The sequence below is a fragment of the Pleurodeles waltl genome, chromosome 11 (assembly GCF_031143425.1).
Source record: "Pleurodeles waltl isolate 20211129_DDA chromosome 11, aPleWal1.hap1.20221129, whole genome shotgun sequence".
In the NCBI taxonomy this organism is placed as follows: Eukaryota; Metazoa; Chordata; class Amphibia; order Caudata; family Salamandridae; genus Pleurodeles; species Pleurodeles waltl.
The window spans coordinates 777,105,046-777,130,643 of NC_090450.1; the positions used below are offsets into that span (position 1 = coordinate 777,105,046).

A 25,598-nucleotide genomic window follows, 5' to 3' on the forward strand; every position below is an offset into this window, starting at 1 on the left:
CACTTTTAGAAAGTTGGCATTTCACTGTGCTTATGACTCTTGTGCTTTGCAGCCAGACTCCAATCCACTTCTGGGGTAGAGTGACAGCTCGGCTTTGTGCATACTTTCCAGACAGCTATAAGACAGTGAGGGTGGAGATGTAACAGGATTATATCTGCATACTGAGTAGTAAGGAGCTAATCTTCGCCCAGAGATGCAGTGAGGTTTGCTTGGCTGGGCCGCATAGTGTAGAGGTCTGTATCAGTCCAGGAGGCTTTGGAAAGCTCCAGATACTCTACCTGTTGACAGTGGCTTGCTCATCAGCTGCAGGATCCAACAACCGCACTGCAAGCACCCGGGCGGCTGTTGTTGATCTTCCACCCACGGGGAGGGAAGCCATCAGGGTCCCCCACCGACAAGGAAGGTGCATGAGGTCCTCCCCAGCTTGCACCTATGTGAACGGGGCCATTCATGGCACAGCTCACAGGGCGGGAGGGTACCCTCAAAGGATCCCTCATCCTTGCCGAACCCTTTTAGTGCTGCATGTACAATAGTAGGAGCGTATGAGCTCCTGCGTTAGCCGGGGTGGACCTTCGCACACCATATATTTTATAAAAGAAGCGCAGATACACAATGGCCTCTGTGCAGAGGGCATTGTTGGTGTATAATCTGCAGTTCACCACTATATTCTTTTACTCTCAGTGTTCCTTCTGCCTTGTCATGACTGGATGTCTGTTCTATGGCATTTTCTTTCTGCTGGGATAGTGAGTACATGGTATAACCTATTTGAGATGCAGTGGTAGGGTCATGTTTTACACTATATGCAATATGGAAATGTTTCTTTATTTTCATTCTAAGGGTGATGGTTTGACAATTGCCTGTTTGGCAAAGTATTACTGATTCATGTCGGTTTGGTCTCTGGTTTTTATGCAATACAGTTTATTTTTATATAGCTTGTTGTGTAGTCCTTTTTGTGGTGTATCTATTGCATCACTTGTTGTGTGTGTTGTGCAAATGCTTTACACATTGCCTTTGCGAGAAGCGTAGGAGCTACCAAGGGGGTAGGCAGAGGTTATTTTAGATGTGTGACTCCCTTAACCTGACTAGAATGAGAGTCCCTATTTGGATAGAGTGCAAACCACTGCAAACTAAAGAACCCATTTCTAACATAAATAAAATACTTTTCCCATATAATTTGGCCTGGAGACAGCCTTCCTCGCTCATTACTGGGCTTCTCTGTCTTAGATGCATTTATGGAAAATGATGTAGAAAGCAAAATACTGAACTATTTCAATCAGGACTCTGACATTGCAAACATTCTTCTCAAAGTATTTGACTATGTATGCTAGCAAGGATTAATTACTCCCAAAAGATTGATCATAACATGATCTTAGGGTACACTGCATATGAAAGCTTTTACTAGTGTCTAGTTAGTTCAAAAAGGTTCTAGAAAATATACTAAAATCAAATTAAATTATAGACAGTGAAAGAAACAAAAATCCCTTTCTATATCCAGCAAAGCACATAAGGACCCAAAAGTTATTTGAGAGATAAAGACTATGGGCCTAATAACGAATTTAGCGATCCACGTACCGCCCACGTTGTGGTGGTGTTCAGACGGCAGCACTCCTGGTGGTCCGACCACCAGATTATGATCCTGGCGATTTGACCGTCAGGAGACCGCCTTCACCGCCAGGATCATAGATCCAGATGGATTGGCAGCAGTGGAAGTCGTGGTCGGCCAAGGCAGTGTCGAGTTCGGCCATGAAAAGTTTGGCCGCCAGATTATGATCCGGGTGATTGGACCGGCATGAGACCGCCGTCACCCCTGGATCATGGATACTGATAGATTGGCAGCAGTCGATGTCGAGTTCGGCCATGAAATGTTTGGCAGAAAGCCAGTGCTGAGGGTCACAGGAGGGCCCCTGCACTGCCCACGACCATGTGCCAACCACCAGCAGTGCTGTTGCAGACAGTGTGCTTTCCGAGAGTGCTTGTGTGTGACGGCATTGGCCTCAGCTCCACAAGGGAGCTGAGGCCAATGCTGACACACTGTTTCCATCAGGCTGACTGGCGGAAATGTCGTAATATGATGTTTCCTCCAGTCAGCTGGGTGGAAACATCATAATAGACAGGGAGTGAGGCCGCCGGGTTGGCTGTAGCCTCAGCCTCACCATATTCGTGGTCTTGTGGCAATGTCGCCGAGATTGTAATGAGCCACTATGGCTTTTATTATGACCCAGGCGGTCTTTGGACTACCAGGGCCAGGGTTGCAGTTTCATCGCCAACAGGCTGGCGGTGAAGACCGCCATATTATAAGTGTGACGGGTTGACCTCTGCCAGCCTGCCACACCCCCACTCATACCGCCAGGGCTGTTGGGCCCGCTGAGCCAGAGATGAGCATCTCCAACCTGGCATTCCACAGAAGACCGGTATTTTGTGCCGGCTTTCCACCAGGGTTTCCACTGCAGTAGCACTGCCACAAAAACCCCTGTGGAAAGGCTACTGGTGACTCACTCATACACACATGCATTCAAACACTCATACACACGCGCACACACACATACCCACACTCATACACACACGCATACAAACACTCCTACACACACGTACCCACAACACCTCCCTCCCCTGTCGAACTCCTGACTACCTTATCCGGCAAGAAGGTCGTCTCGAAGGGAATGGGCGATTCCACCTCTGGCAGCGCCCTACCATCAGGACACTTCCAGGCCATATTACAGGTCATAATATGGCTAGTTGAGTCCTTCTGGTGGGGCAGGGAGTGGACCCACCCATGCACCTCTACCGGTCAACAAGGCTACTGCTGGATTTGCGCCCAAATATGCCAGAAATCCAGCAGTACTCGTAATATGGTGGGTGTCTTCTGATGCCCGTGGCTTTGGTGGTCTTAAAAAAAGACCGCCAAAGTCAAAATGAGGGCCTATGTGTGTTTTTGCACTCCAGACTGATAGTAAAGATAAGAAAGGGCTCCAGATCACCTCTGGGTCTAGAGTATAATAATAAATTGAGAACAACTTTGTTTTCTAACTCTTTCCCTGATCTTTTAATTCTACAAGAATGTGCTTTTGTGTCAGCAAACAGACTAGCCTAAGAATATGCCATGCACATCAAATTTTAACATAAACCTTCACAGACGAAAATATACTTCATAATATTCTCTAACAAAGAGGTCATGTGAACTGTCGGACTGAGAATTTTCTGCTTCAAGAAAGAAACATCATTAAAATATAACAAATGTTTTTAAGCTAGCAAGAGGTTTTGCTAGCATCCGTAGCAGAATATTTTAGATGCACCTGAACACAAATAAGTAAAGTATAGCTTTCCCTATTGGGACAAGCAATGATAAAAAGAGCATTTACATTGTACATAACAAGAGGGTCTGCCTTTGTCTTGATTGAATAGTAAATCCCTAGACAATATGCCTCTAGCAATCAAGCAGCCTTTAGCCAAGACTCTTTGATTGTACAATTATTTGTACAGTAGACCTAGGTGTAGGGGCTTTCAACCAATCCTGTTCATCTATAGGTGTATTTTGGTGTCATTCACACTTTTTTCTGCCCACTTGAACCTACATCATGATGCAAGTGTTAGCCCTCCTCAGCTTTTGGCTAACTTTCACAAGCAGGACATCCACACACAAAATGGTTCCTTTCAGTGCCAGAGACTTCTATGATAATGTGTACATTTTGAGACAAACTATTTTTTCTTTTAGCCAATTTTTTTTTTTAAAGTGACAAGAGTCTGGCAGCTTCTCCAACAATAAGTTGTGCAAAAACCATAACAAAACAAGAATTTACAAAGATAAATGGCTGGTAGCAAAAATTAGACCCATTGGCTTTCTCAATGCTTGTTGTTAATCGGTGTTCATGTTAAATCACATTGTGTCTGGGATAGGTTCAAGGTGCACTGAATTGTGCTACATTGCATATGTATTCACTTGGAGAAACAGTAATGTATGTTTCCTACTGTATATTGCAATGGATATCAATGCTCCCAATAATTCCTTGTCATGGTATTGACATTATGAGCTGTCAGCCACACCATGCTCCAGTTCCTTTGGTGCATGCCAACTGCATCACACTGATGATTCACAAACAGGAAAAAACATGGCTAAACTCGAGCTCTATGAAACCAAAGGACAGCACTGTTGTAGAGTGGATGTAGTGAAAGTTTCTAGTGGCAGCAACTTTAACTCGGGTAGCAGCAGCATAACATTATGCTATACTCTGAAGAAGAATAAAACATACGCAGTATAGCAAATGTCAGGGAGATAAGGAACACTGTAAATGTATGTGACATCATTAAAATGCTACTTCCCTCCATCAACAATGGTGATGAAAAGCATAATTCACTCTTTGGATATCTAGTTCATTTAATGGTGTTTTGTTATATGAATGAAGAAGCTTCCTGAATATTAGCAGAGTTGTTCCTCTAGGAAAAGTCATAGTAGCATGCACTCCATGTGGCAGTATTTTGTTTGACCTTATTCCAGTTTTGCTGTACTTTGGTAGTAGCTTGTGATTTGGCATTTGCACTGATGTAATACATGTGTGAATTTGTGTGTATTAGTACAGTTTGCCATAATTAGCATGTTATGCTGTGTTATGTTAATACTTTTGTAAAGCCCAAAAGTTATCCTGGTGCTGGGTGTGAGCCTGGAGACTGAAATGAGAGAAAGGCCACTTATTTGCCACAAATCCAGGTGTTTCAGGCTTTATTAAAAGCCAAGTGTTCAGAGAGCGATAATACATTAAGTAGTATATTTGTAGTGTGGAATAGTAAGTATTGCTGCTGTGGATGAGCTAAGCAATTCCTTTGGGTTATAGGATTTTACTTTATCCTGAATATCAACTGAATCTCTCTTTTTTAATAACCACATTCTATTGTTTTCTGTAAGACACACCATAATATCTTGCAATTGCCTTCTGTAACATCTTCAGGCTCTAGCGATCCTTCTCCATCCATCCAGTTCAGTAGCTGTATAATATTCCTGAGTAGGTCCACCATATATAAACTGGGTCTTACTTATAGAACAAATATAGAATTATGCACATGCTCTTGAATAAAATGCATGTGTAATATAAAGCTAGTGCAGCTCTGGAACATCCTAGTTCTTCTATGTAATTTTAGCATAGTGTGTGCTTTCATGTTTTGAGTTAACTGTAGTTTTTACTATTGAAATGTAGGAGAGCTCTTGAATATGGAATTGCAATAGTCGAGTCATGAGAGTATGAGCGTCTGAAACGCATATCTTCTTGGTGATATTTTTAAGTAACTTTAAATGAAAGAAACCCTTCTTATAAGTTCAGTGGCAGTGGTGGTGGTCTGACCATCGGCCTGGCAGTCGGACCACTATATTACGAGTCTTGCGAGCCTATGGAGCAAAGACTGCTGCGGTTTTACCGGCACTGACAGGCAGAGCAGACATCTGCAGTGACGAGCCAGAACAAGCAGGCCGTGATTCCGCCAGACACATTATGATGTTGCACACCGCCAATTTGACCGTGGCAGTCCGACCAGCACATCCAAGCAGGCAGAAACAGAGAGTATAAAGGGACCAACTCACTTTCAGGCAGCGTTACACATCCTGTGGCACTATGGAGCCCATCACACATATCCTGCCGCTGCTGCTGCTTATTGATAAAGCCCAAAATCTACGCTGCCTTGGATGCAACCAACAGTAAGTACACACACCTACCTGTTTCATTACGCTGAACAACAGATTGTTGTGCCATCGTCCACATGATATGGGGGTCAGGCTACGGGCAACAAGTACACTTGTCACTGTACACAGTTGGAGTCATTCACAAAGAAGGGCACATTCACTGCCATTAAATGCCCCCTTTGGGCAGGTCACGCACAATGCCTTGCCATACTACACAAAACCACACGTCTGCACATCTTAGGCACAGGGACAGTGGAGTGCACACAACATTGTGTCACACAATAGCAACAACACATCAACATCCCATCTGCCAGTACAACTGACGCCCTCCCATTTCACACATACCATGGACTATCGTCAGCTTCAACACACATATGTATGGATGAGTCATGGAACACAAACACACCTCCCATTAAACATCCCTGTAATGGACCCACAAATCACACACATTGCAACACAATAGAAGGACAATGGGATGCACAATAGTCAGAGAGACAAATATCCAATGCAAACAATTCCATGTGGGCATGGGCGCATCAGGAGCACTCACAGAAGGATGCTGCACTGGGACACATATCACTTTGCACATGCTCCAAAACAACATCTGCACAGGCACTGGTCCTTCATGTAGATCAGGGACAAACAATACTACAGCCAAGTGACATGCCTATCTGCAGAATGTGGAAGTGCACGTCAAGAAACGAAATACAAGTGCAACAGCAAGGGACATACATCTAGATGAAGTAGCTGCAAGGTACACACAGCAACATGGACACATGCACAGTCAAATGCAAAGGAAGCTAGCACCTTTGAACACCCTCCATGTATGGACAAACAAAACTTAAGCTGCCACACATGAGAAGAATCTACAATCCATTTACCAGGGGGACACGTCTAACACCATACTGGCTGACATTGGACAGCACAAAATGAAATACTTAGCATACCAAACATGATATAATGCAGTGACACCACAGATGCATTAACAAACATATATCCATACAGTCAACATCTACCCTGTCCTGGAGGACACCATCACTGCCTGCAAAGTCAGAATTTGCATTTGCAAAAAACAGCAAATGGATCAGCAAGCAGAGTGAAACACACAACTGTAGGCTGACAACACAAATTACTCTGGAACAGCAAAAAGGTAGAAAAGGATTTGCAGGACGGCTGTGTACCTAACAAAACAACTACTTGGATTTAAATGCAAAATGCATAAGAACAAAGGCCATTGGCTAGTCCAAGTAATGTCCATGCACATGTTTGTGCCAACACTTAACTCCAATCACTGTCAGGGAACCTCCACAGGAAGGGGCAGGCAGGCACCTCAGGGATCAATCCTTAGGGGGTTGGATTTGGGATGGGTAGGTTTGGGGTTTTGGGGGGGTGAACTGTTTCTTAGGAGGGGTGGGCTTCTTACTGGGGGGATTGGTATGGGTGCTTGCAGGAGGGGCAGGTTTGAAAGGGGAGGACTTCGATGTGGAAGGGGTGGGTTGGCATGTTGGTGAGGGCCTCTTGGGTTTGGGAGGGGGTTTGGAGGTAACAGGGAAAATGGCAAGGTTGAAAAAGAAACTCTCCTTTGGAACACAAGGACAGTCATAAGAAGGGGTCGGGGATTTCAAGGTTGAGGGAGCGGTTGTCTGGTGTGTTGGTTTAGATGTCTTGGGTGTGTGCTTCTTTGAGGTATGCTTCTGTGTGGGTGGTGTGTGTTGCATGTGTGAGTCAGGGTGTTTGCATTTCTTGGGGATCTGGGAGGTGGAGTTGCTGGGTGATGTGGAAGTGGTGGATGTTTGTGGTTCTGTTGGGGTGGTGTCTGCGAGCATGGTGGATGTGGTGCATATCTGTGTGTCTGTTGGGGTGGTCTCTGTGGGTATGGTAGATGTGGTGGATGTCTTTGTGTTTCTTGGGGTGGTGTCTTCAGGTATGGTGGATGTGGTGGATGTTTGTGTGTCTGTTGGGGTGGTGTCTGTGGGTATAGTGGGTGCGGTGATGTGTCACTGGCTGTTGTGGTGGTGGCTGTGGGTATGCTGGATGTGGTGTGTGGGTCGGTGGGGTTGATGGGGGTGCCTGGGGAAGTGGTGGCTGATGTCATGTTTGAAGGCGTATCTTGAGTACCTGCATGCTGATGTGTTTTGTGGTAACTGTGGTTATGTGTGCTGCTTGTGTGTGTTAAGGTGGGTGCAGGCAAATGAGTCTGTGTGCTTGGGATAGGTAGGGGAATAGGGGATTTGGATTGGGAAGAGGGAGGTGGAAGAGAGGGCAGAATGTGGGGGGTGTTTAACAGAGTACATTGTGCACCTGATGTACTTACCAGCTCCTTTGGTGAGCCACAGAGCTGTCCATACAGGGAAAGGACCTCATTAACAAGCCTCACCAGCTCCTTTGGAGAGAAGGCAGGGGCCCTATCACCTGCTGGATGTGGTCTGATTGCCCCCAGAGGTGGCACACAGCAGCTCAGGTAGTGGAGGTTTTGCTGGGAGCAGTGTCAGGAGTCAAGTGAGTGAATGTGCACAACATGGCGGTCACATCAGCTACGTATGCAGTCATCACCGCTGGCGGACACAGCCATTGGGCTGCGACTGCCCCAAGCAACAACATTAGCCTACGGCTGTGTCCACCACGATTGGGACCGCCTATTGCCAGATGACTTCCGCCAGCAGTCGCGGGTGGTTCCTAATACCCAGTGGAGTAGGTCAGGCATCTGACATTTTGGCAGCCTGAAACACTGTATTTGGATTTGTAAACTGCGTCATACCTACAATATATGTGTTGTAACATCACAAACATCCTTATTCTGTCTTGTCATGTAGGTCCTTCTGCACAACCAACAGTGTAGTGTGTTTCAGGGTATAGATGGCTTTGTCACAAATCGGGACCCTAGGAGATGGAGGATGCAACAACCTCTTTTCTATTGTCCACTGCCAGACCTTCAGACCATGGAGCAACAGCATACATTTCTGTTATCCTGCCTGGATAGGCAATCAATAGTGGACTTATGCCATCAGTTGGAGCCAGATCTGATGCCAGCTATTAGTTGCCTAACCAGCATACTACCCATTGTACAAGTCATGTCAGTATTGCACTTTCTGGCCTTCCAAAACACAGTAGCCCTATCGGCTGGTATGTCCCAGCATATGTTCAGTCTGGTGTTGAAGGACATCCTCTCAGTAATGTTGAAACACATTGACAGCTTCCCCCGACGTGAGGATTTAGCCAATGTGAAGGCTCCCCCAACGTGAGGATTTAGCCAATGTGAAGGCTGACGTTTATGATTCTGCTTGCCTCCTACATGTGGTGGGGACCATAGATGGCACACGAGTTGGCTTGGTGGCACCGTATCTCTACATCTGAAACGTCTGTGCCTTTTATCCAGGATCAGCACATGATTCCTTCATAATGAGGAACAGCACCATACTCCAGCTGATGTCAGAACTGCATACAGAGAGGGCCTGACTGGTTGGTAAGTAACGTCTGTCCTGATTGTGAGTGCGCAATGTCATGAAGTGAGTGACTCATTGTTGCACTTATGTCCCATTCCCTAACAGGAAGCTCCGCATATCCAAACTGTCCTTGGTTGTTGACACCATTGAGGAATCCAACTACACCAGGGGAAGTCTGCTTAATGAGGCACATGGAAGAATACCGTGGCCAGTGGAGCTGGCATTTGAGCTCCTGAAGGCCAGATTCCACTGTCTGGACAGGACTGGTGGAGCCCTCCTCTACTAATCCAGTAAAGTGTGTCAGATCACTGTGGCATGCTACATGCCCCACAACATTGCCCTGTGGTGGAATATCTCATACATCCCAGAGGAGGGGGAGCCTGCCATGCCACCCGGTGAGACCCCTGAAATGCCTAGTGAGGATTACAGTGGTGAAGAGGAAGGAGCTGACTTGTGAGAAGATCAACAACTACTTCTCATGAGTGTAAGTATGTCATTTGATGTAAAGACTGTGACTGTACAATGAACTGTAGTTGTTAGAATGTGTGAGTTGAGTCTTTTGGAAACAGCTAGGAAGCTAATACTCTGCAAGATGCAGCCAAGGGCTGCTTGATAAGATGCTTTTGACACATCCCCACCTTGATGAAGTTGCTTTGTTTGTGTCAGTTTCCTTGCAATGTACTTTGTTTTTCAGTTGCTTGATATGTGACTTGTGTCATAGGTATGGTTTCAGCATATACACCTTGTTTTGTTCTTTGTACAGGTACCTCCATCATGACATCTTCTTGAGGGTGTTCAGAGTTGGGACACTGGCAGGTATCGGGGGCAGTTCTGACATGCAAAGTGGACATGGATTGTTCCAGGTAATGTAGGTCGCAGAGTATGGATGTATGAAACCTGTACCAAGACAGTTTGCACAGTGTTTGGATAGAGGTACAGAAATGTCCATTGCACTTGTTTTGTGTCTTGTGGTGGGCCTGATGCATCATGTGTGTCATCATGTGGTCAAAAAATATGTTTCCCTAGCTTTTAATCAAGTTATTTTACCTTCACATTGGCTAAACACTCTTTTAGGGTCATAGCTGTAGATGTGTTTCACCAATGCATACAATAGTGCTGACACTAACCACTTTAATGTTTGACTATTCTACAGGACAGTGTCTAACAAATCCCTTCCTTCCATGGTCTGGGGGTCTTTACCTATCAATATGTTCATTTACTCAGTATGAGTCGTTCTTGATTTCCAATAGTCCAGACACATTGAGAGCCTATATGCTGAACACTGTAATAAAATGTTTCTTTTCACCAGACACTGATATATATGTGTTGGTGTGTAGTGATTGTAATCCTGCGCTGGACACTGTGTACCTGTAACATATACTTGCTTGCACAAGTAGCTTGTATCTTCATCATATGGTTAATATTTTCTCACGTCTCTACATAGCTAAATGTGAAACTTAAGCAAGCAGACAATAAGTTTGTGATGGGTGAATTTATTACCATGTTAATACAGAACATACATATGGGACATAAAGAAATAAAAATCTTAAGCAAAGGGGTCAGTCATGGTTAATGAAATCATTGGAGTAGATGCCACACCATTGGTGGTCCAAAGTCCAGACTACTCCAACCATTGGAACTGGTAGGTGGTTCAGGATCAGTCAAAGGTGTCAATGTGTGGCACACAAAGGAGGTCCTTTAGGAGGAGGTTACTTGCTGGCAGTGGTAGGTGTCTTGCCATCTGTACCTCCTAGATTCTTTGCTGGACATCCCCGCTTGTGTGGGGAGGAGGGGGATCTGCTGCTACAGAGGCAGGGGTGTCTGGGGCTCGTTCTTGCTCTGGCAGGGCCCCCCTTCCAGTGTCTGGCACCAATATTGATGTGCCTGGTGTTGATGAGCCAAAGGAAGGATTAAACTATTGTTGAAAAGCCCTGCACAGGGTGGTATGTATATCCATGGGCACCCCGTTTAGGGAGGCCATGTTGTTATTGTGGGGTTCCATCTCTTCCTGTATGTCTCTGTGCATGTCCCTCCGTAGCTTCTTTATTTCCTAGAGTTTGGTGAACACCTGGCCATCATGACTTGGGACTCCTGATAGATCTCCAAGACATGACAGATGGTGTCCTGGCCAAGAGCAGCCCCATTAGCCTCACCCCGCTGACCCACAGCATCCCTCTGATGCACCCTACCCCCACAGGCCTGTGCCCTTGCCAAAGGGTGCCCTCTCCAACTTTTTCGTGGACCCTCTTTGTCCAAAGTGTTGCACTACAACTCAGGATTCAGGACTGGGGGGCATGAGATGGTAGACACTGGTCTAGGTACACAGGTTGGGGGGCAAATGGTTGCTTGTGATGTTGGGGCAACAGGGCTGGGAGGTGAAGTTGTGGGCACAATGAGACTCACTGTTGCCATCTGACCAGGTTGCTCAGATGGGCCAGAACCGTCCTCCACATCCAGGAGTCTCTTCTTTCCTGAGAGCTTCATCAAGAAGGGTAGTGGCAGTCTGTTCTGTGGACTCTGTGTGCTCAGAGGCAGCTCGACCTGTTGATGTAAAATGTACAATGTTACTGGTTGTGTTGTGGCATTTACCTCCCAACAGTTTAAAGTTACAGTAAGCAGAGATCTTGTCCAAAGTTAAGTTGCAGTTAATCCTATTGTGGCAAGTAACCATGGTATTGGGTGTATTGACATGACAGGTATGAAGCATGCCGATTCATTTAGACTCAAGCAGCTGCTGCAATGTGCAGATCATTTGCCCTTGGGAGGATGGCCTGATAATGACATCTTGCCACCAGTTTAGGGAAACCAGTGGCTAGGCAACATAAGGCTTTGACCATTTAGAGGCCTAGTCGAGTGTGATGCAGGCAAACCCAGGACTTTGTTGTATATGTGACTGGAGTCACCGTGTGCACAGTGCATTGTGGATGTTCCTGCTGCCAATAGCAACATGGTGAAGCATCTTGAGGCCTTATGAATACTTGTTATACACACTGGGTAGGGTGTCATTCCTGTCCTTAAATATTTAATCTTGGGTTAACAAGTCAAGATAGAGCTATGTTGACAGATACGTCTCTGATTTGGGCATGATCTGTGCTTGATCACTCACAGATGGGTTTACTTCAATGGAGAGTTGACAAACAAGGATATTTGGACAAGTGGCCCATGTGCTGGTGGTTAGAGTTAGAGGAACAGGGCCTATTGAGCTTTGCAGTCAGGTCACCCCCTGTACTACACACACTATACAAATTTTATCCCTCGAGGTGAGTAGACTTCATTTGTGAGTTAACAAATGGGTTTTTGGACAAGAGAACACTGGTCTGGTGTTTGGAGTTATAGACACAAGGCCTCCTGTGAGCTGCAGTCATGTCACTCACTGTACTGCACATACTGTACAAATGGTATTCCCCTAGGGGAGTACACTTCAATTGAGAGTTAAGAATCAGGGATATTTGTACAAGTGGCCCCTGGGCTGGTGTTTGGAGTTAGTGAATAAGAGCCTCCAGGCCTTAGCAGTCATGTCAATTCATGTACTACACTCTCTATACAAATGTTCTCCCCTCCAGGTGAGTCCACTTCACTCGAGAGTTAAAAAACAGATGCATTGGGGAATGTGGCCACTGTGCTGGTTTTTGGAGTTACAGACACAAGGCCTTCTGTGAGTTGCAGTCAAGTCACTCCCTCTACTACACACACTACACAAATGATATCCTCCCACGTGAGTACACTTCAGCTGAGAGTTAAGACACAGTGATATTTGGACAGGTGACGAGTGGGCTGGTGTTTAGAGTTACTGAAACAGTGCCTCCTAGGAGTTGCAGTCATGTCAATCCACAGTACTACAACACTATACAAATGGTATCCTACCAAGTGAGAACACGTCAATTAAGAGATTACAAAAAGTGTATTTGGACAAGTGAACACTGGTCTGGTGTTTGGAGTTAGAAAAACAGTGCCTCCTGGGAGTTGCAGTGAGGTAACTCTCAATGCTACACACACTATACAAATGTTGGGTATTACATATCTGTATGCAGACTACATTTAGTTTTAAGCATTTACCTGTTGAGACATACCATGAGTCCTAGGATTAATTTTGTATACTGAAAGACTTACAGGCCCCGTTTTGACATAAGGCATGTGATGGACATTAGTAGCTGTGGTGTTGGGTCCAGCAATACAGATTGACACGGTCAACACCCTGATACTCTGGGTATTGAATGTTGGTGGTGTACATGAGCAATACAGGGGTGAAAGCTGAGCTATGAACATGCATGGCATAGCATTTATGTGACATTTCTTGTGTTGTGACTTACCAAACTCCAATATCCCAGATATTCCTGTCAAGCCCTCGGGATGAAGGATGGCCAAGACATTCTCCTCCCAGGGAAATGCTGTAATGGGGCACTGGGAGGGCCACCGTAGGTCTTCTTGTCCTGCAGCTGGTGCCTGGAGACCAAGGAAGGGACCTTGCCCTTGAGATCATTCCACCTCTTCCTGATGTCCTCCTTTGTGCTCAGGGTAGTGCCTACAGCATTCACTCTGTCAACAATCCTGTCCCACATCTCCATTTTCCTACTGAGAGGAGTATGCTGTGCTTGTGCTGCAAACAATTGTGGGTCTACTCTTATGATTTCATCCACCATCACTCTTAACACATCTTTTGAAAAATGGGGATTTTCAGAACGTGACATGGTGAAAACAAATAAACTGGTGACAGCGACTTACTAAACAGGGGAAGTGTAAAAGGGTGTGAATGGACAAAAGCGTGTGCAGGATGTTCCATGGGATGGTGAAAAAAGGGGTGTCTATTCTATGAAGTCTATGGAAAATAAGGTGCTCAGGCTTCTGTGTTTTGCATTGGGAATGCAAAGGATTGTGATCTGTGAAGGGGTGCATTTGATAGTGTCCTTTGCAGGTGTGTCTACTGTGCCAATATCTGTCAGCTGTGTTGTTTTGAAATACATCCAATGTGCACTAGTCTATAACTTTGCTGACCGTGAACCGCTGTGGTTGGAACCACCAGGAAGGGACCGCTACGGCAACTGTGCGATTGTAATATGCTCAGTGGTTGGTTGCGGTGCTGACGGTGTTGGAGGTCAGACCACCTATTTCCAGACCGTGCCCCACTGGGGGTCTGCCATTTTTTATTGGAGTTCGGCGCTCCTGCCTGTGTAACTCGTAATAGGGCGGTCTGAAGGACCTCCGGCATGGCGGTCTTTTCAGGACCAACAACATGGCGATCTGGCGGTCTGACTACCAAACTTGTAATGAGGCCCTAAATCTTCTTTATATGATGTGTCAAACATTGTTTGTGATCAGTTGTGCGGCCTAACAGGAAGATATGCAATGCATTTTTCTGGTTGCAAACAGCCCGATTCGCAGAATTGGGCCATTTGAGACCAGAATAATGCTTTTTCTTATGTAGAAAATGCAAAGTGCGATTTGGTAACTTGTCTTCAAATTGTGCTTGGCATTTGCAATTCGATTTTTGGAAGGGGAGTGTCTAGGGCGTCCCTTCCAAATACAGAATCTGTATGGTATGTATTACTGTTTTGCAAATTCCAGTGGCTAAACAGTAAAACTTTACCATAATTCCCAAAGGAACCCCTTCCCCTTTGACAATGTAAATGATATTTTTTTTAAGAGCAGGCATACTCTTAAAAAATGAAACTGCAAAGTTTTTTTTTTTCTTTTTAAATGCATCCCTTATTCCATTAAGGAAAATGGGCTGCATTTTTTTTTTTACAAGAGACTGCTTCATTTAAAAGCAGTCACAGACATGGTGGTCTGCAGGCCTCCATCCCTGTGATGGGTGCGATTCCTAGTTGGTCGCAAACTGGAACCTGCCTCATTAATACACATGATGTAGGTCTATTTGCGACCCACTAGGCATCACTAATGACACTCAAAAAAGTTTCATACATTAGGAATACCAACTTCCTAATTGCAATTCGGAGAGAACTGCAATTAGGAAACTGTATTCCCAATGTTAGTACATCTGGCCCTAAGTTTCTTACTAAAGCTGCATGAGATGTGTGGATGGGGTTAGTTATGAGGCCTTCAGTGTGATGACTTGTGGAGCATCAAAAATCGGAATTTAAGTTTTTGAATTGTTTAGCTTTGATGCATTGTCAGTAATCCACAGGGTCACTGGTGATAGACCAGATTTAAAAGTTGTGTTAGTTTGACTTGTGTTATAAGTCTAGGGAATCACCAGGCGAGCGTCATTGCCTTATGTCATGACAGTAGAGCCGAAGGGTTTCATTACGCATCCAACATGTTCCACATAGATAGTAAACCTACAGTGCGGCTGAGCAGGACTGGCTTTAGGGCCGTGTGACCGGTGCAGCCACACAGAGTGTTGACCTGGATGTGGGGGCCCTGACCTCAGTGGGGTGCTGTGTTTAAAAATAACTTATGAAAATTGTGATTTAAAAGCACCTGCTGAAAAGTTCCTTGTGCGTCCGGCCTTCAAGAAACAATTACAATTTCAAGATAACTCTTGTGATTAATGTTGGAGTTGGTCATAGGGCGGGGCACCAAAAAAGATTGCTGCACTGGGCGACACCACCGCTAAAGCCGGCCCTGGGGCTGAGTGAAGAGCCCTCTGGCACACTTTATTTTTCTGTAGAAGTAGAAAAGAAAGAATGCAGTTCACCTGACTCCTACCTTGGGCATATGCCCTGAGCTTTTTCCTGTCCTTGCAACAAATCTCAATAACTTGCAATCTTGTATCCAAAATGTCCTGTGAGATAGTGTCAAAGTTGGCATAGAAATCGAGAAAAGTCTGAACTGCTCTGCCGCCCTCTCCCAGCAACCAAAGAATGCCCTCCAAGATGGGCAACAATGCAATTTCTGGGCAATGGAGGTCTCTGGAACCTGATTCTGCATGTTCAAGTTCTTCTTGTTCATCAAGAAAGGTGATAATTTGACTGTTAATATGTTTTACCAGGATCTTGAAAGGAATGGGAAGTTGAGAAATTAAAAGGTAATTGCAAGGAATGTTTGGATCTGATGACTGCTTTTTTAAAATGGGGGTGGCCACTGCTTATTTCTAGTACAACTGCCGGAGGTATAGAAGCATTGCCCAACAGTGTAAAAATAGCATTTAAATAGTAGGTGCCAGATCTAGCACTCAGTCTGGGCAGGCTTTCAAATAATTTAATTGAATAAACCAGGACTGAGAAGTGTCTGGTGTAAGGAGCTCATAATGAAAGAGATCAAAGGCAGTGATAAAGCATTATTATCAGTTGGTGACCAGATTGTTTTAACCATATGCTCAAAGAAACCTGCAAAAGGCTCATGTTGCAACAACTTTCTTGACCATCTCCCTAGCCAAAATAGAGGCCAATGTGATGGCTTTTTTGCAATAGTTTGCTCGAGCTTTCCTAATAAATTGCTCGTATTTACCCAATGTAATTGCATAAGGGTATTTGTCTTCAAAATGTTATTGTGCTGTCTATCAGTGTTTTCCAAGATTTGAAATTTTGATCTTGAATGTATTCTAATGGGTCAAGGGGAATGAGCGTTGAGTAGTGAAATGTGGTTGGGAGCTAAAATATCTAGCTTATTTTCAACTCAGGGCTAACTCTAAACACACGCTCTGAGCATTCTGGTTATTTGCCAAAGTAAGATGTAAATCTAGGCCCGTTCTTAGATTCTTTTGAGAACTTTTAAGCCATGATTGATCAACAAACTAATTATGCATGGATTTTTCTGAAAAGCTTTCGGCAACAGTCCATTTTAATAATAGCCATGACTATCACCCCAAAGGAAGAAGACATGAATTCAGGCATATAATATTTGTTCACAAAATAAAAAATAGTTCTAATGTATGGCCCACCGGGTCTGTGGAAATATTTGCCAATCAAGCTAGGGCTGGAGGCGCAAACGTGTTACTGGATAACATATTTTTACTGTCATGACATCAATATGTATGCATATCTGTAAATTGTGAAAACTAAAAAAAAATATGATTTAGCAAATGCCAGTGGACTGAGTGAAATAAATGAAAAGTAGACATATATAAAGAGCTGCAATTCAGGACAGTGTAGTAGCCACGAGATATGGCATGCTGGATGGCTGCCAGTGCAATTTAATTGACGAGGGAACCGAAGAATCTGTAGGAATTAAAGGTTAATATACTTTTAGAAGAACAAAAGCCCCTTACTTCAAAAATTCAAACAATATATACATACAAATGCAATGCATTCTATGAGTAATCAAAACACTAAATAATGTATTTATACAAAAATTAATATCCAATCAAAACAAGCGCAGAGCTGGGTAGTCCATGTTGCATCCAACAAGATGGCAACTGGCCTAGGTTTCAAACTGCCCCCAATTATATGTGTGCTGCTGGAGTCCACTATCTAATAATTTCTTCCTTTCCCCTTTCTTGAATTGTTTAATTTGTGAATATCACAAATGCATTTTGTTCCGATTTACGTGGGAACATTTTATGTAGACTTCACTATTGTCTTTGAGGTCTATTATGCATACTTCAAGATGGTGGCTGTTTATTCTGTTCTCTGCCCGTCCATGGTTGAACCTTTTCAAGCCTACTGCTGACTATTTTTACCACATGTGTGGACTGCATCTCGGTCCAAGTGGTATTGAGAGCGGGACACAAACATTGTTTATATTTATCACCCTCCTTGGCTTTTACGATCCACCATTTTGTCTGACACACATGGCTTTCCTCGCATAGGCCACAGTTCACTTGGTCGAGAGTTTTCCTTTGTGTTACTTATGTGGTACTGGTAAGTCTCCTTGGTTATTGTTTATTGCTCAGGCGAACTTCGTGGTTAGTTAATTTGTGTTCTTTTATGGTTTCAGAATGTTTCCATATCCCAGCAGTGTAGCCCTGACATGCTGGTTGGCGAAGTAAGAATTTGGTTATTTTCTCAATGACATCAATGGATGAATTGATTTAGTCTTCCAGGATATTGGTGTCCATCAGCCTTCCTTTTGAGGTTATTTTTATATTAGTTTCCGCATGCTTAGATTTTGGACTAAGCCCTATTATTCTGGGAGACAAGAGGTTACACTTGGGTTACAGTATGTTTTCAGGCATGGTTGCATGTCTCATCATCACTTTTCATTGGTGTGGATTTTGGTTTTCTGAATCTCAGTTGTCATGTAAGCGGGTTGTGCACCTTTTTTATTTTATTTTATGTTGTTGTTTCACCAGACCACATAAGTATTGGTCTATGTTTTAGGGGGGAGATCTATGCTTTTTTTCATTCTGTCTCCTTTGGCACCAAACCCTTTCCTTAAGCCTCGTTCCTTTCTCTGTAAAAAACAAAGATTGTTTGTCTAATATTTCAGTCAGTGTATTGATTTTTGCTTTCCCTTGTCTTTCTTTTCTTCCTTTTTTTTCTGCATTCTTTCTTTGTTTTAATTTTGCTTTCTTTTCCAACTGGCATAGCACCATCAAAGGTGGCAGTTCACTAGTGTCTCAGGCTTTAATCTTATGTCCTGTTGATGATCCCGTTTATTTAGGTTCTGGTGTCATAGGTACCTTGACTTGTGTGTACATCCTTGATATGTTCTTATGATGAGTATGGGTACCATATATATCTGACACATACACCTATGAGACAGTGTGTCTTTGATTTGTGGCCTGATTCATTGGATTATGTATCGATTTGTTATCATGTTGTTCCATCATGTCAAATGATAAATACTTTAATGTTTGCTGGCTCTCAAATTACATGTTTTTTTTATGATTTCTAGCCTGACTGGAAAGCATTCTCTTTATGGGCTTGTTTTGATTGGATATTAATTTTTGTATGAATAAAATATTTAGTGTTTTGATTACGCCATTGCATTTTTATGTATTATTGTTTGAATATTTATTGTAAGAGACTTTTTGTTCTTCTAAAAATGGATGGCTTCCAACGTGCAGCCTCTAAATAATATCGAGGGGCAAGTTTTTTACAGCTTTGGCTAGTAGTTGTGATATTCAGTGCAAGGGTGTCATGGCTGATCTAAAAACTGCCATGGATGCACACCTCCGAGGCACCAGTTGCAATGTTGCCACGAGCAGCCCCTTAAATTTGTTGTGACTGATGGAAGCCATATAGTTTGTGTAGCTTCAATAATTTAAATAAAAATGTGCTGAGTTACAAGCCATAAGGATTTCCAACTTGCACAGCTTTACTGCCTATGTTAAAATGTGCCATATAAATAAGTAATTTTCGGTGAGGTTGATGGGCAGTAAGTAACTGATTTTCTTTTTTGAAATTGACGACTTCTTATCCTAAGCCATGATATGTTAAGCAGTTGCTGCACATTTTGAAGCTGCTGTGAGCTGTTGACTGAATAACTGTGCAATTTGAGATTGCACTGGGCATTTAGGGCAGTTTTAGTAAATTGCAAGGATGAATTGATCACCTGAGATGGTAGAGTAGTTTGAACTTTCAATCTGCATTTGGAGTTTTAAGCATATTCAGCAAAACATGTGGATGGGGTGCTGGACATTTGAGACTATGTTTGGAAACGATTACATGTTTATATATTGTGTTGTGACTGGGAAATTGAGGCAATGTCCAATCGTTCGGACCCCCTTTTTGGCATTTGAGGATGTACTTGGACATAAAATGGCTGAGACTGGTATATGACAGTTGCCCCGTAGCATAGCATGGCAACAACCAACTTGTGCCCTTATTAAAAGTTGAGCAGAACAGAATCTCTTAAGAAATCCTACTCTTCCTAATCATGAGTGGATTCAGCGGGTACAGGAAATATAGAATACAATTTTCCAGCTATAAAGTTGCTTTGGGAAATGGCTACTTTGCAACCTAGACCTGTTCCCTCCTGGCCCCTGCTCAACCCTCAATTAAAGTAGGGGAAGACCATGTAATGCTTCCCTCTCCAACCAACATTCTCCCTGCTTTCTTCCTTCAGTTCCTGCTTTCCACCAGCCCCTATGCTCACATATACCACATGGTCAGATTAGGTAATAACTATGTGTGTGTTAAACCCCGTGGAAAGAGTCAACGCCGTGCACAATTATAGGCGGTAATTCTGGCTGTGCATAATTATTCCTTTTTCAATTGGTTTAATTATAATAGCAGTGATTATATGTAGAGATTCCTGGCGGTACATAGCACAAGGTTAAGCAAACTCTCCGGTTTTAATATAGCACAGGGCTTAAGAGACATAGGGCCTGATTCCAACTTTGGAGGACGGTGTTAAACCGGCCCAAAAGTGGCGGATATACCACCTACCATATTACGAGTCCATTATATCCTATGGAACTCGTAATACGGTAGGTGGTATATCCGTCGCTTTTGGGACGGTTTAACACCGTCCTCCAAAGTTGGAATCAGGCCCATAAGGTCTTCTGTGCAGCATAAGGTAGATTGGCATTCCTATGTTACTGTTTTTTTCTCTAAAAATAAATGTTAAAATAACTTGTTGAAAACAACAGTCTGTGATTATTAAGTTTCCATTTTTTGTCCTAACAGAGTGTTCTGTATATTCTTTCAGAAGCCAATCAGCGTATGGGAGTGATTGGAGCTGGGGCCTTGGTGGCCTTTCTGCTAATCCTGCTGCTATCCCTTTTGTTCTGCTGCTGTGTGTGCCGCAAGAAGGATGACCTTTTGGAGTAAGTGGCCAACCTATTTTTATTGTGGGAAGTCGGTGTGATTGTGCCTTCTTATGCTTGCAAAGGGGGGATGGGTCTCCGTGATAATCTTGGAGCTAGAGTGATTGAGAAGATAATGGCTGCATGTTATCCCCACATCTAAATCAGATAAACTCGTAGGGAGGGCTTTAACCGGCAATTAGGACAGACTAAGAGGGTCATTCGGCCGCCAGGGCCACCGACCACGGGAGCACCGCCGACAGGCTGGCGGTGCTCCAATGAGCATTCTGACCGCGGCGGTTCAGCCGCAGTCAGAAGCGGAAAGTCAGCGGTCTCCCGCTGACTTTCCGCTGCTCATTGGAATCCTCCATGGCTGCGGAGCGCGCTCCGCAGCCATGAGGATTCTGACCCCCCCTACCGCCATCCAGTTCATGGCGGGAAAGCCGCCATGAACAGGATGGCGGTAGGGGGGGTCGCGGGGCCCCTGGGGGCCCCTGCCGTGCCCATGCCAATGGCATGGGCACGGCAGGGGCCCCCGTAAGAGGGCCCCAAAATGTATTTCACTGTCTGCCTTGCAGACAGTGAAATACGCGACGGGTGCAGTAGCACCCGTCGCACCTTCCCACTCCGCCGGCTCGATTACGAGCCGGCATCCTCGTGGGAAGGTCGTTTTCCCCTGGGCTGGCAGGCGGTTTAACTGGAACCGCCCGCCAGCCCAGGGGAAAACTCGTAATACCCGCCGCGGTCTTTTGACCGCGGCGCGGTAATTTGGAGGGCGGGATCCTGGCGGGCGGCCTCCGCCGCCCGCCAGGGTCATAATGAGGCCCTAAGGCTTTTAATTATACTATGAAGCTGTATTTCTTTTATATTATGGCCTTATAGCACACAATAGAGGGCTATACTGCCCATTAAAGGCCTGCTCCAGCGTTAAAGGCCTAAGCCAAAGGCAAGAGCCTTTAACAGGGGAGCAGGACTTTAATGGCCAGTGCAACCCAGCTACAAAGGGCTATAATGCTATTAGAACATTCCACCACTAGCGGGCAGAATGTTCTAATAAATAAAACAAAGGCCTCGCAGAACCCCAGAGTCCCTTTGTGCTCCATGAGGCCTTTGTTCTCAGTAAGAACTGTGAATGACAACATTGGAATGTTTCAACTTAGGGCTTCTACCGGCCATTAGAAGTCCGGAGCACTCCACTATTTTTAATGGAGCTCCCAACCTTCCAATGTTCTAATAATTTATTTATGTTGCAGTTTTTTATAGCACAAATTAGATCCACATCTCACAAATATCAAACAAATTATTTCACCTATTACAGTCTCAAATAACAGCCCTCACTATAAGTAGTGCATTAATTGCGATTTACTTAATAGATGAAATTACAGACTCAATCGTCATTATGATTTATGCAGAGAAAATCATACTCCTGAGTTTTTTTTCCTATGCAGATTTCACCAAGGAAAACTTGGTAGAGACCTGTAGAAAAATGGCCATATGAACAGGAAACATGGTGATCAGTGACCAAGTCTGGTAATTCTCCATTTCAGGGCTAAAAACTTGCAATGTTCACTTAATGCCACAACCATGAATTACTGCACTCATCTGTATTGGTAATTCTAGGTGTGTTATTAATACATTAAGAGTTTCTTATATTTCATCATGAACACAGTAGTGTTTTAAAGACGCCTTTGCACATACAAACATCTGTCACAGAAGAGGGAAGGTGTGCTGTCTTATTGTCCCAATTTTTCAGCTGTGCCATTTTCTATGGTAAGCGATAACACAATTGACAGGCACCATCCAATCTCCTGTGTGTAGCTCTTTTCAGCATAGTATTCACATGCAACATGATGTACTACTGATGCTGGACTATGACACTGCTAATATGAATTTATAAAGATAATAATCCATAAATGTAGGTTTAGATACCTGCAAAATATTTTTTGAGTGCATACTGCACTTGTTAAGTTCACTAACTATGGCTGAGATATGTGCTGGGTTTATTGTACATGCATATGCAGTGCCCAGAAAACAATTTTGTAAAAACAAAGTGATGGAATTCAGACCATAATTTTTGCCTTATGCTGCTTTCTGCAAACAATCTTGGTCCTGCCCCAACTACAATGCCAGGTCCCCTCCAGGGAGAAATACAAGCGACCATAGAGAAGTGGTTGTTCAGCATGATCTACCACTAGCCAAGTAATGGACAAACACACAAAATGTGATGAGAGGAATTATCACAAAAAGTCTACCCACTCATAATTGTTTGTGGTAGGATTCCAAACCATCATTTTCTTACACATCATGCCACCTTAGTTTGGACCAGCCATATGCAAAACAGTTTTGATACTGCTCCAATTGGAACAGTCCAGCTTTAATTGTCAGACCAGCTCCTTACCTTTTATATGTTTGATGTAATGCCCTAAATACCAAAGGTATTCCTAGAAATGGGTCCCATGCTTACGGACCCACTAGAGCCAAGCTATACCCAACTGAGAAATCTCTCTGGTTGGTTATGTTCCAGTTCAGGGATGACTCGATCTGTCAGTTCAGACTGGCCTGTTCCTGTTAGAGCAGGCACAAGACTAATTTGCATATGGCTGTGTCTAAACTGAGGTGGCATCTTGGGCAAAAGAATGATGGGCTGGAACGCTATCTGATCAATTGTCAGTGGTTAGATTTATTGCAAGAATTCCTCTAATAACCGTCTGTGTTATAAATAATGGCCTTCGCCATAGTGGGAAATTTTACAAAGTTCCATGAGACGGTTTTGACATCAAGTGGCTAACTACCAGAAGTAGTCAGGTTGAGAAATCATTGTATCATTCATTTTTAAAAAAAAGTATTTTATTGGTTTTATATTTCAGATACACATTATAAGCTGTTCAATTGTCAACCACAGTATTCCACTTATCTGCTTGAAAGAGAACTTGTAACAACCCCAACCCCCCACCCACCAAGCACGTCTCGGAACACTATTTAACCTTCAGTATCATTGCTTGCTGCATATAGCTGAGAGAAAAAAAAACAAAAAACCTTTAGCGTATGTTGAGTAGCCAATGGGGGTGGGCGCGCTTGTAGCTAGTGTGGGCCTTTTGCTGCTGGAGCCGTACCGCTTGTAGCCCGGTAGTGGCTCGGAGTGGGACCTGCCAATACTAATAATAGTGGAAATTGGATGTTCGCCCTGTATCTTGTAATTGTTCTCGTGCCGGTGAGCTAGTTGACTGTTAGCATGTTTGGGGAAGGGTGTATAAGACAATTCGGTGTCGTGTGCTGCACGTGGATTGTGCTTTTGTGGAAGGTGCGGTATTTCCTATTCATGGGGGTTTATCATCGTTTTTGGCCTCAAGTTTAGTTACCAGTGTGTCCCACGTGGTACATCCTGTGTGCTGTTGTCCCGCACGCGCCATCTTCTTTAAAACCTGGTATTCCGTGCGGGCCCAACGTAGTGTTAGGGTGCTCCAAGATTTCCGGTTGGGTGCAGTGGGCACCTTCCAGTGCATAGCTATTAATCTTTTGTACATTAAGCAGGCTAGGTCTGCGAATCTGTGCAGATGCCTTTGTTTCTTAGATCTTGTCCTAAGCCCCAGTAGGCAGGATTTGGGTTCTGCTATCAGTGTGAGCCCTGTTAGTTCGGAGATCTCCTGGACCACCTCCGTCCATGCTTTTTGTATGTTAGGGCACTCCCAGACCATGTGATAGAAGTGTGCCAGCAGCGCTTTACATCTGGGGCATGTCGGGTCAGAGTCTGGGAACATACACTTAATCCTGTCATGGGACAAGTATGTTTGATGTGTGTAGTTGAACTGGGTGTACCTGAATCTGGGGTTCCTTGACACTCCACGGGTGTGGTGTAAGGCGTACGGCCACTCGGCTAGTGTGATCGGGCCAGGGAGGACGGAGTTCCATCTCTCCCTGGCTTTCTCCGCATGCGGCTCAGGAGGTTTATTGAGAATTTTGTACAGGCTAGATATTACTTTTATTTGGGCATCATATTCTAGAATATGATGAATTGTAGGAGAGGGTTCTGGTTCCATAATACCTGCCCCCCACGTTTTTTTAATTGCATGGCATATGGCGTGATATGTCAGGAATTGACCAGGATTTATCTCGGTGAGTGCCTGTAAGGCCTCGAACGACATTAGCTTGCCGCCTTCAAAGCAGTCGCCCACTGTCTGCACCCCAGACTCTGACCACACTGCCAACACCTGCGTGCTCGCCCCGGTCCACTCCGGGAGGTGATCCAATGGAATATATGGGGAGTAGGGGAGCTTAAAACCCCTGTTTTGCACATATTTAACCCAGCAGGCGTGTGCGACTGTCAGCAGTGGGTTAGCAGTGTTTGCCTTGGAGTGTTTGGACACTAGCCATTGCAGCAGGGGGGTTTCTTTTAACCAGGTCCTCAACCGCGTGGCTTCCGCCAGTGCCGGTCTATGGATCCAATTCTGTACCCACTGTAGTTGTGCGGCTGCATAATAGCGTTCAAAGTTGGGGGCTCCCAGGCCCCCCACATCTACCGGCCGCTGCAGCGTGGACAGTGCCACCCGGGCTCTGCCCCTACCCCAGATGAGTTGCAGTAGAGGTGTATTCAAATTGCCGAAGAAGCTTTTGGGGATAATGATCGGTAGAGCTGCGAAGTAGTATAGCATTCTGGGCAGGATCAACATGTTCGCGATCGCCACCTTTACTGGTGGAGAGAGCGGTAGCTTGTTCCAGAACTGCAGCGAGCCTCTTATAGTGTTCAGCGCCCTGCCCAGGTTCCCATCTCTGAGATCCTCTGTGTTATGGTATATATTTATCCCGAGATATTTAAACGTTTCAAAGCACCACTTCAGGCGCCCTGGTAGGGGGGCCCCTTGTCTTTCGGGCGGCCACTTTGCAAGCGGAAACGCACATGACT

General features: G+C 44.5%; 1 protein-coding gene across 1 annotated transcript in view; it reads left to right on the forward strand.

Annotated features, from left to right (window-relative positions):
* The window catches only part of SCARF2 (scavenger receptor class F member 2), a 589,328-nt gene that overhangs the window by 391,905 nt on the left and 171,825 nt on the right, over nucleotides 1-25,598 (forward strand). The window contains exon 8 of the mRNA XM_069214490.1: nucleotides 20,602-20,719. Coding sequence (XP_069070591.1) covers nucleotides 20,602-20,719 — 118 coding nt within the window. The remainder of the gene's footprint in view (nucleotides 1-20,601; nucleotides 20,720-25,598) is intronic.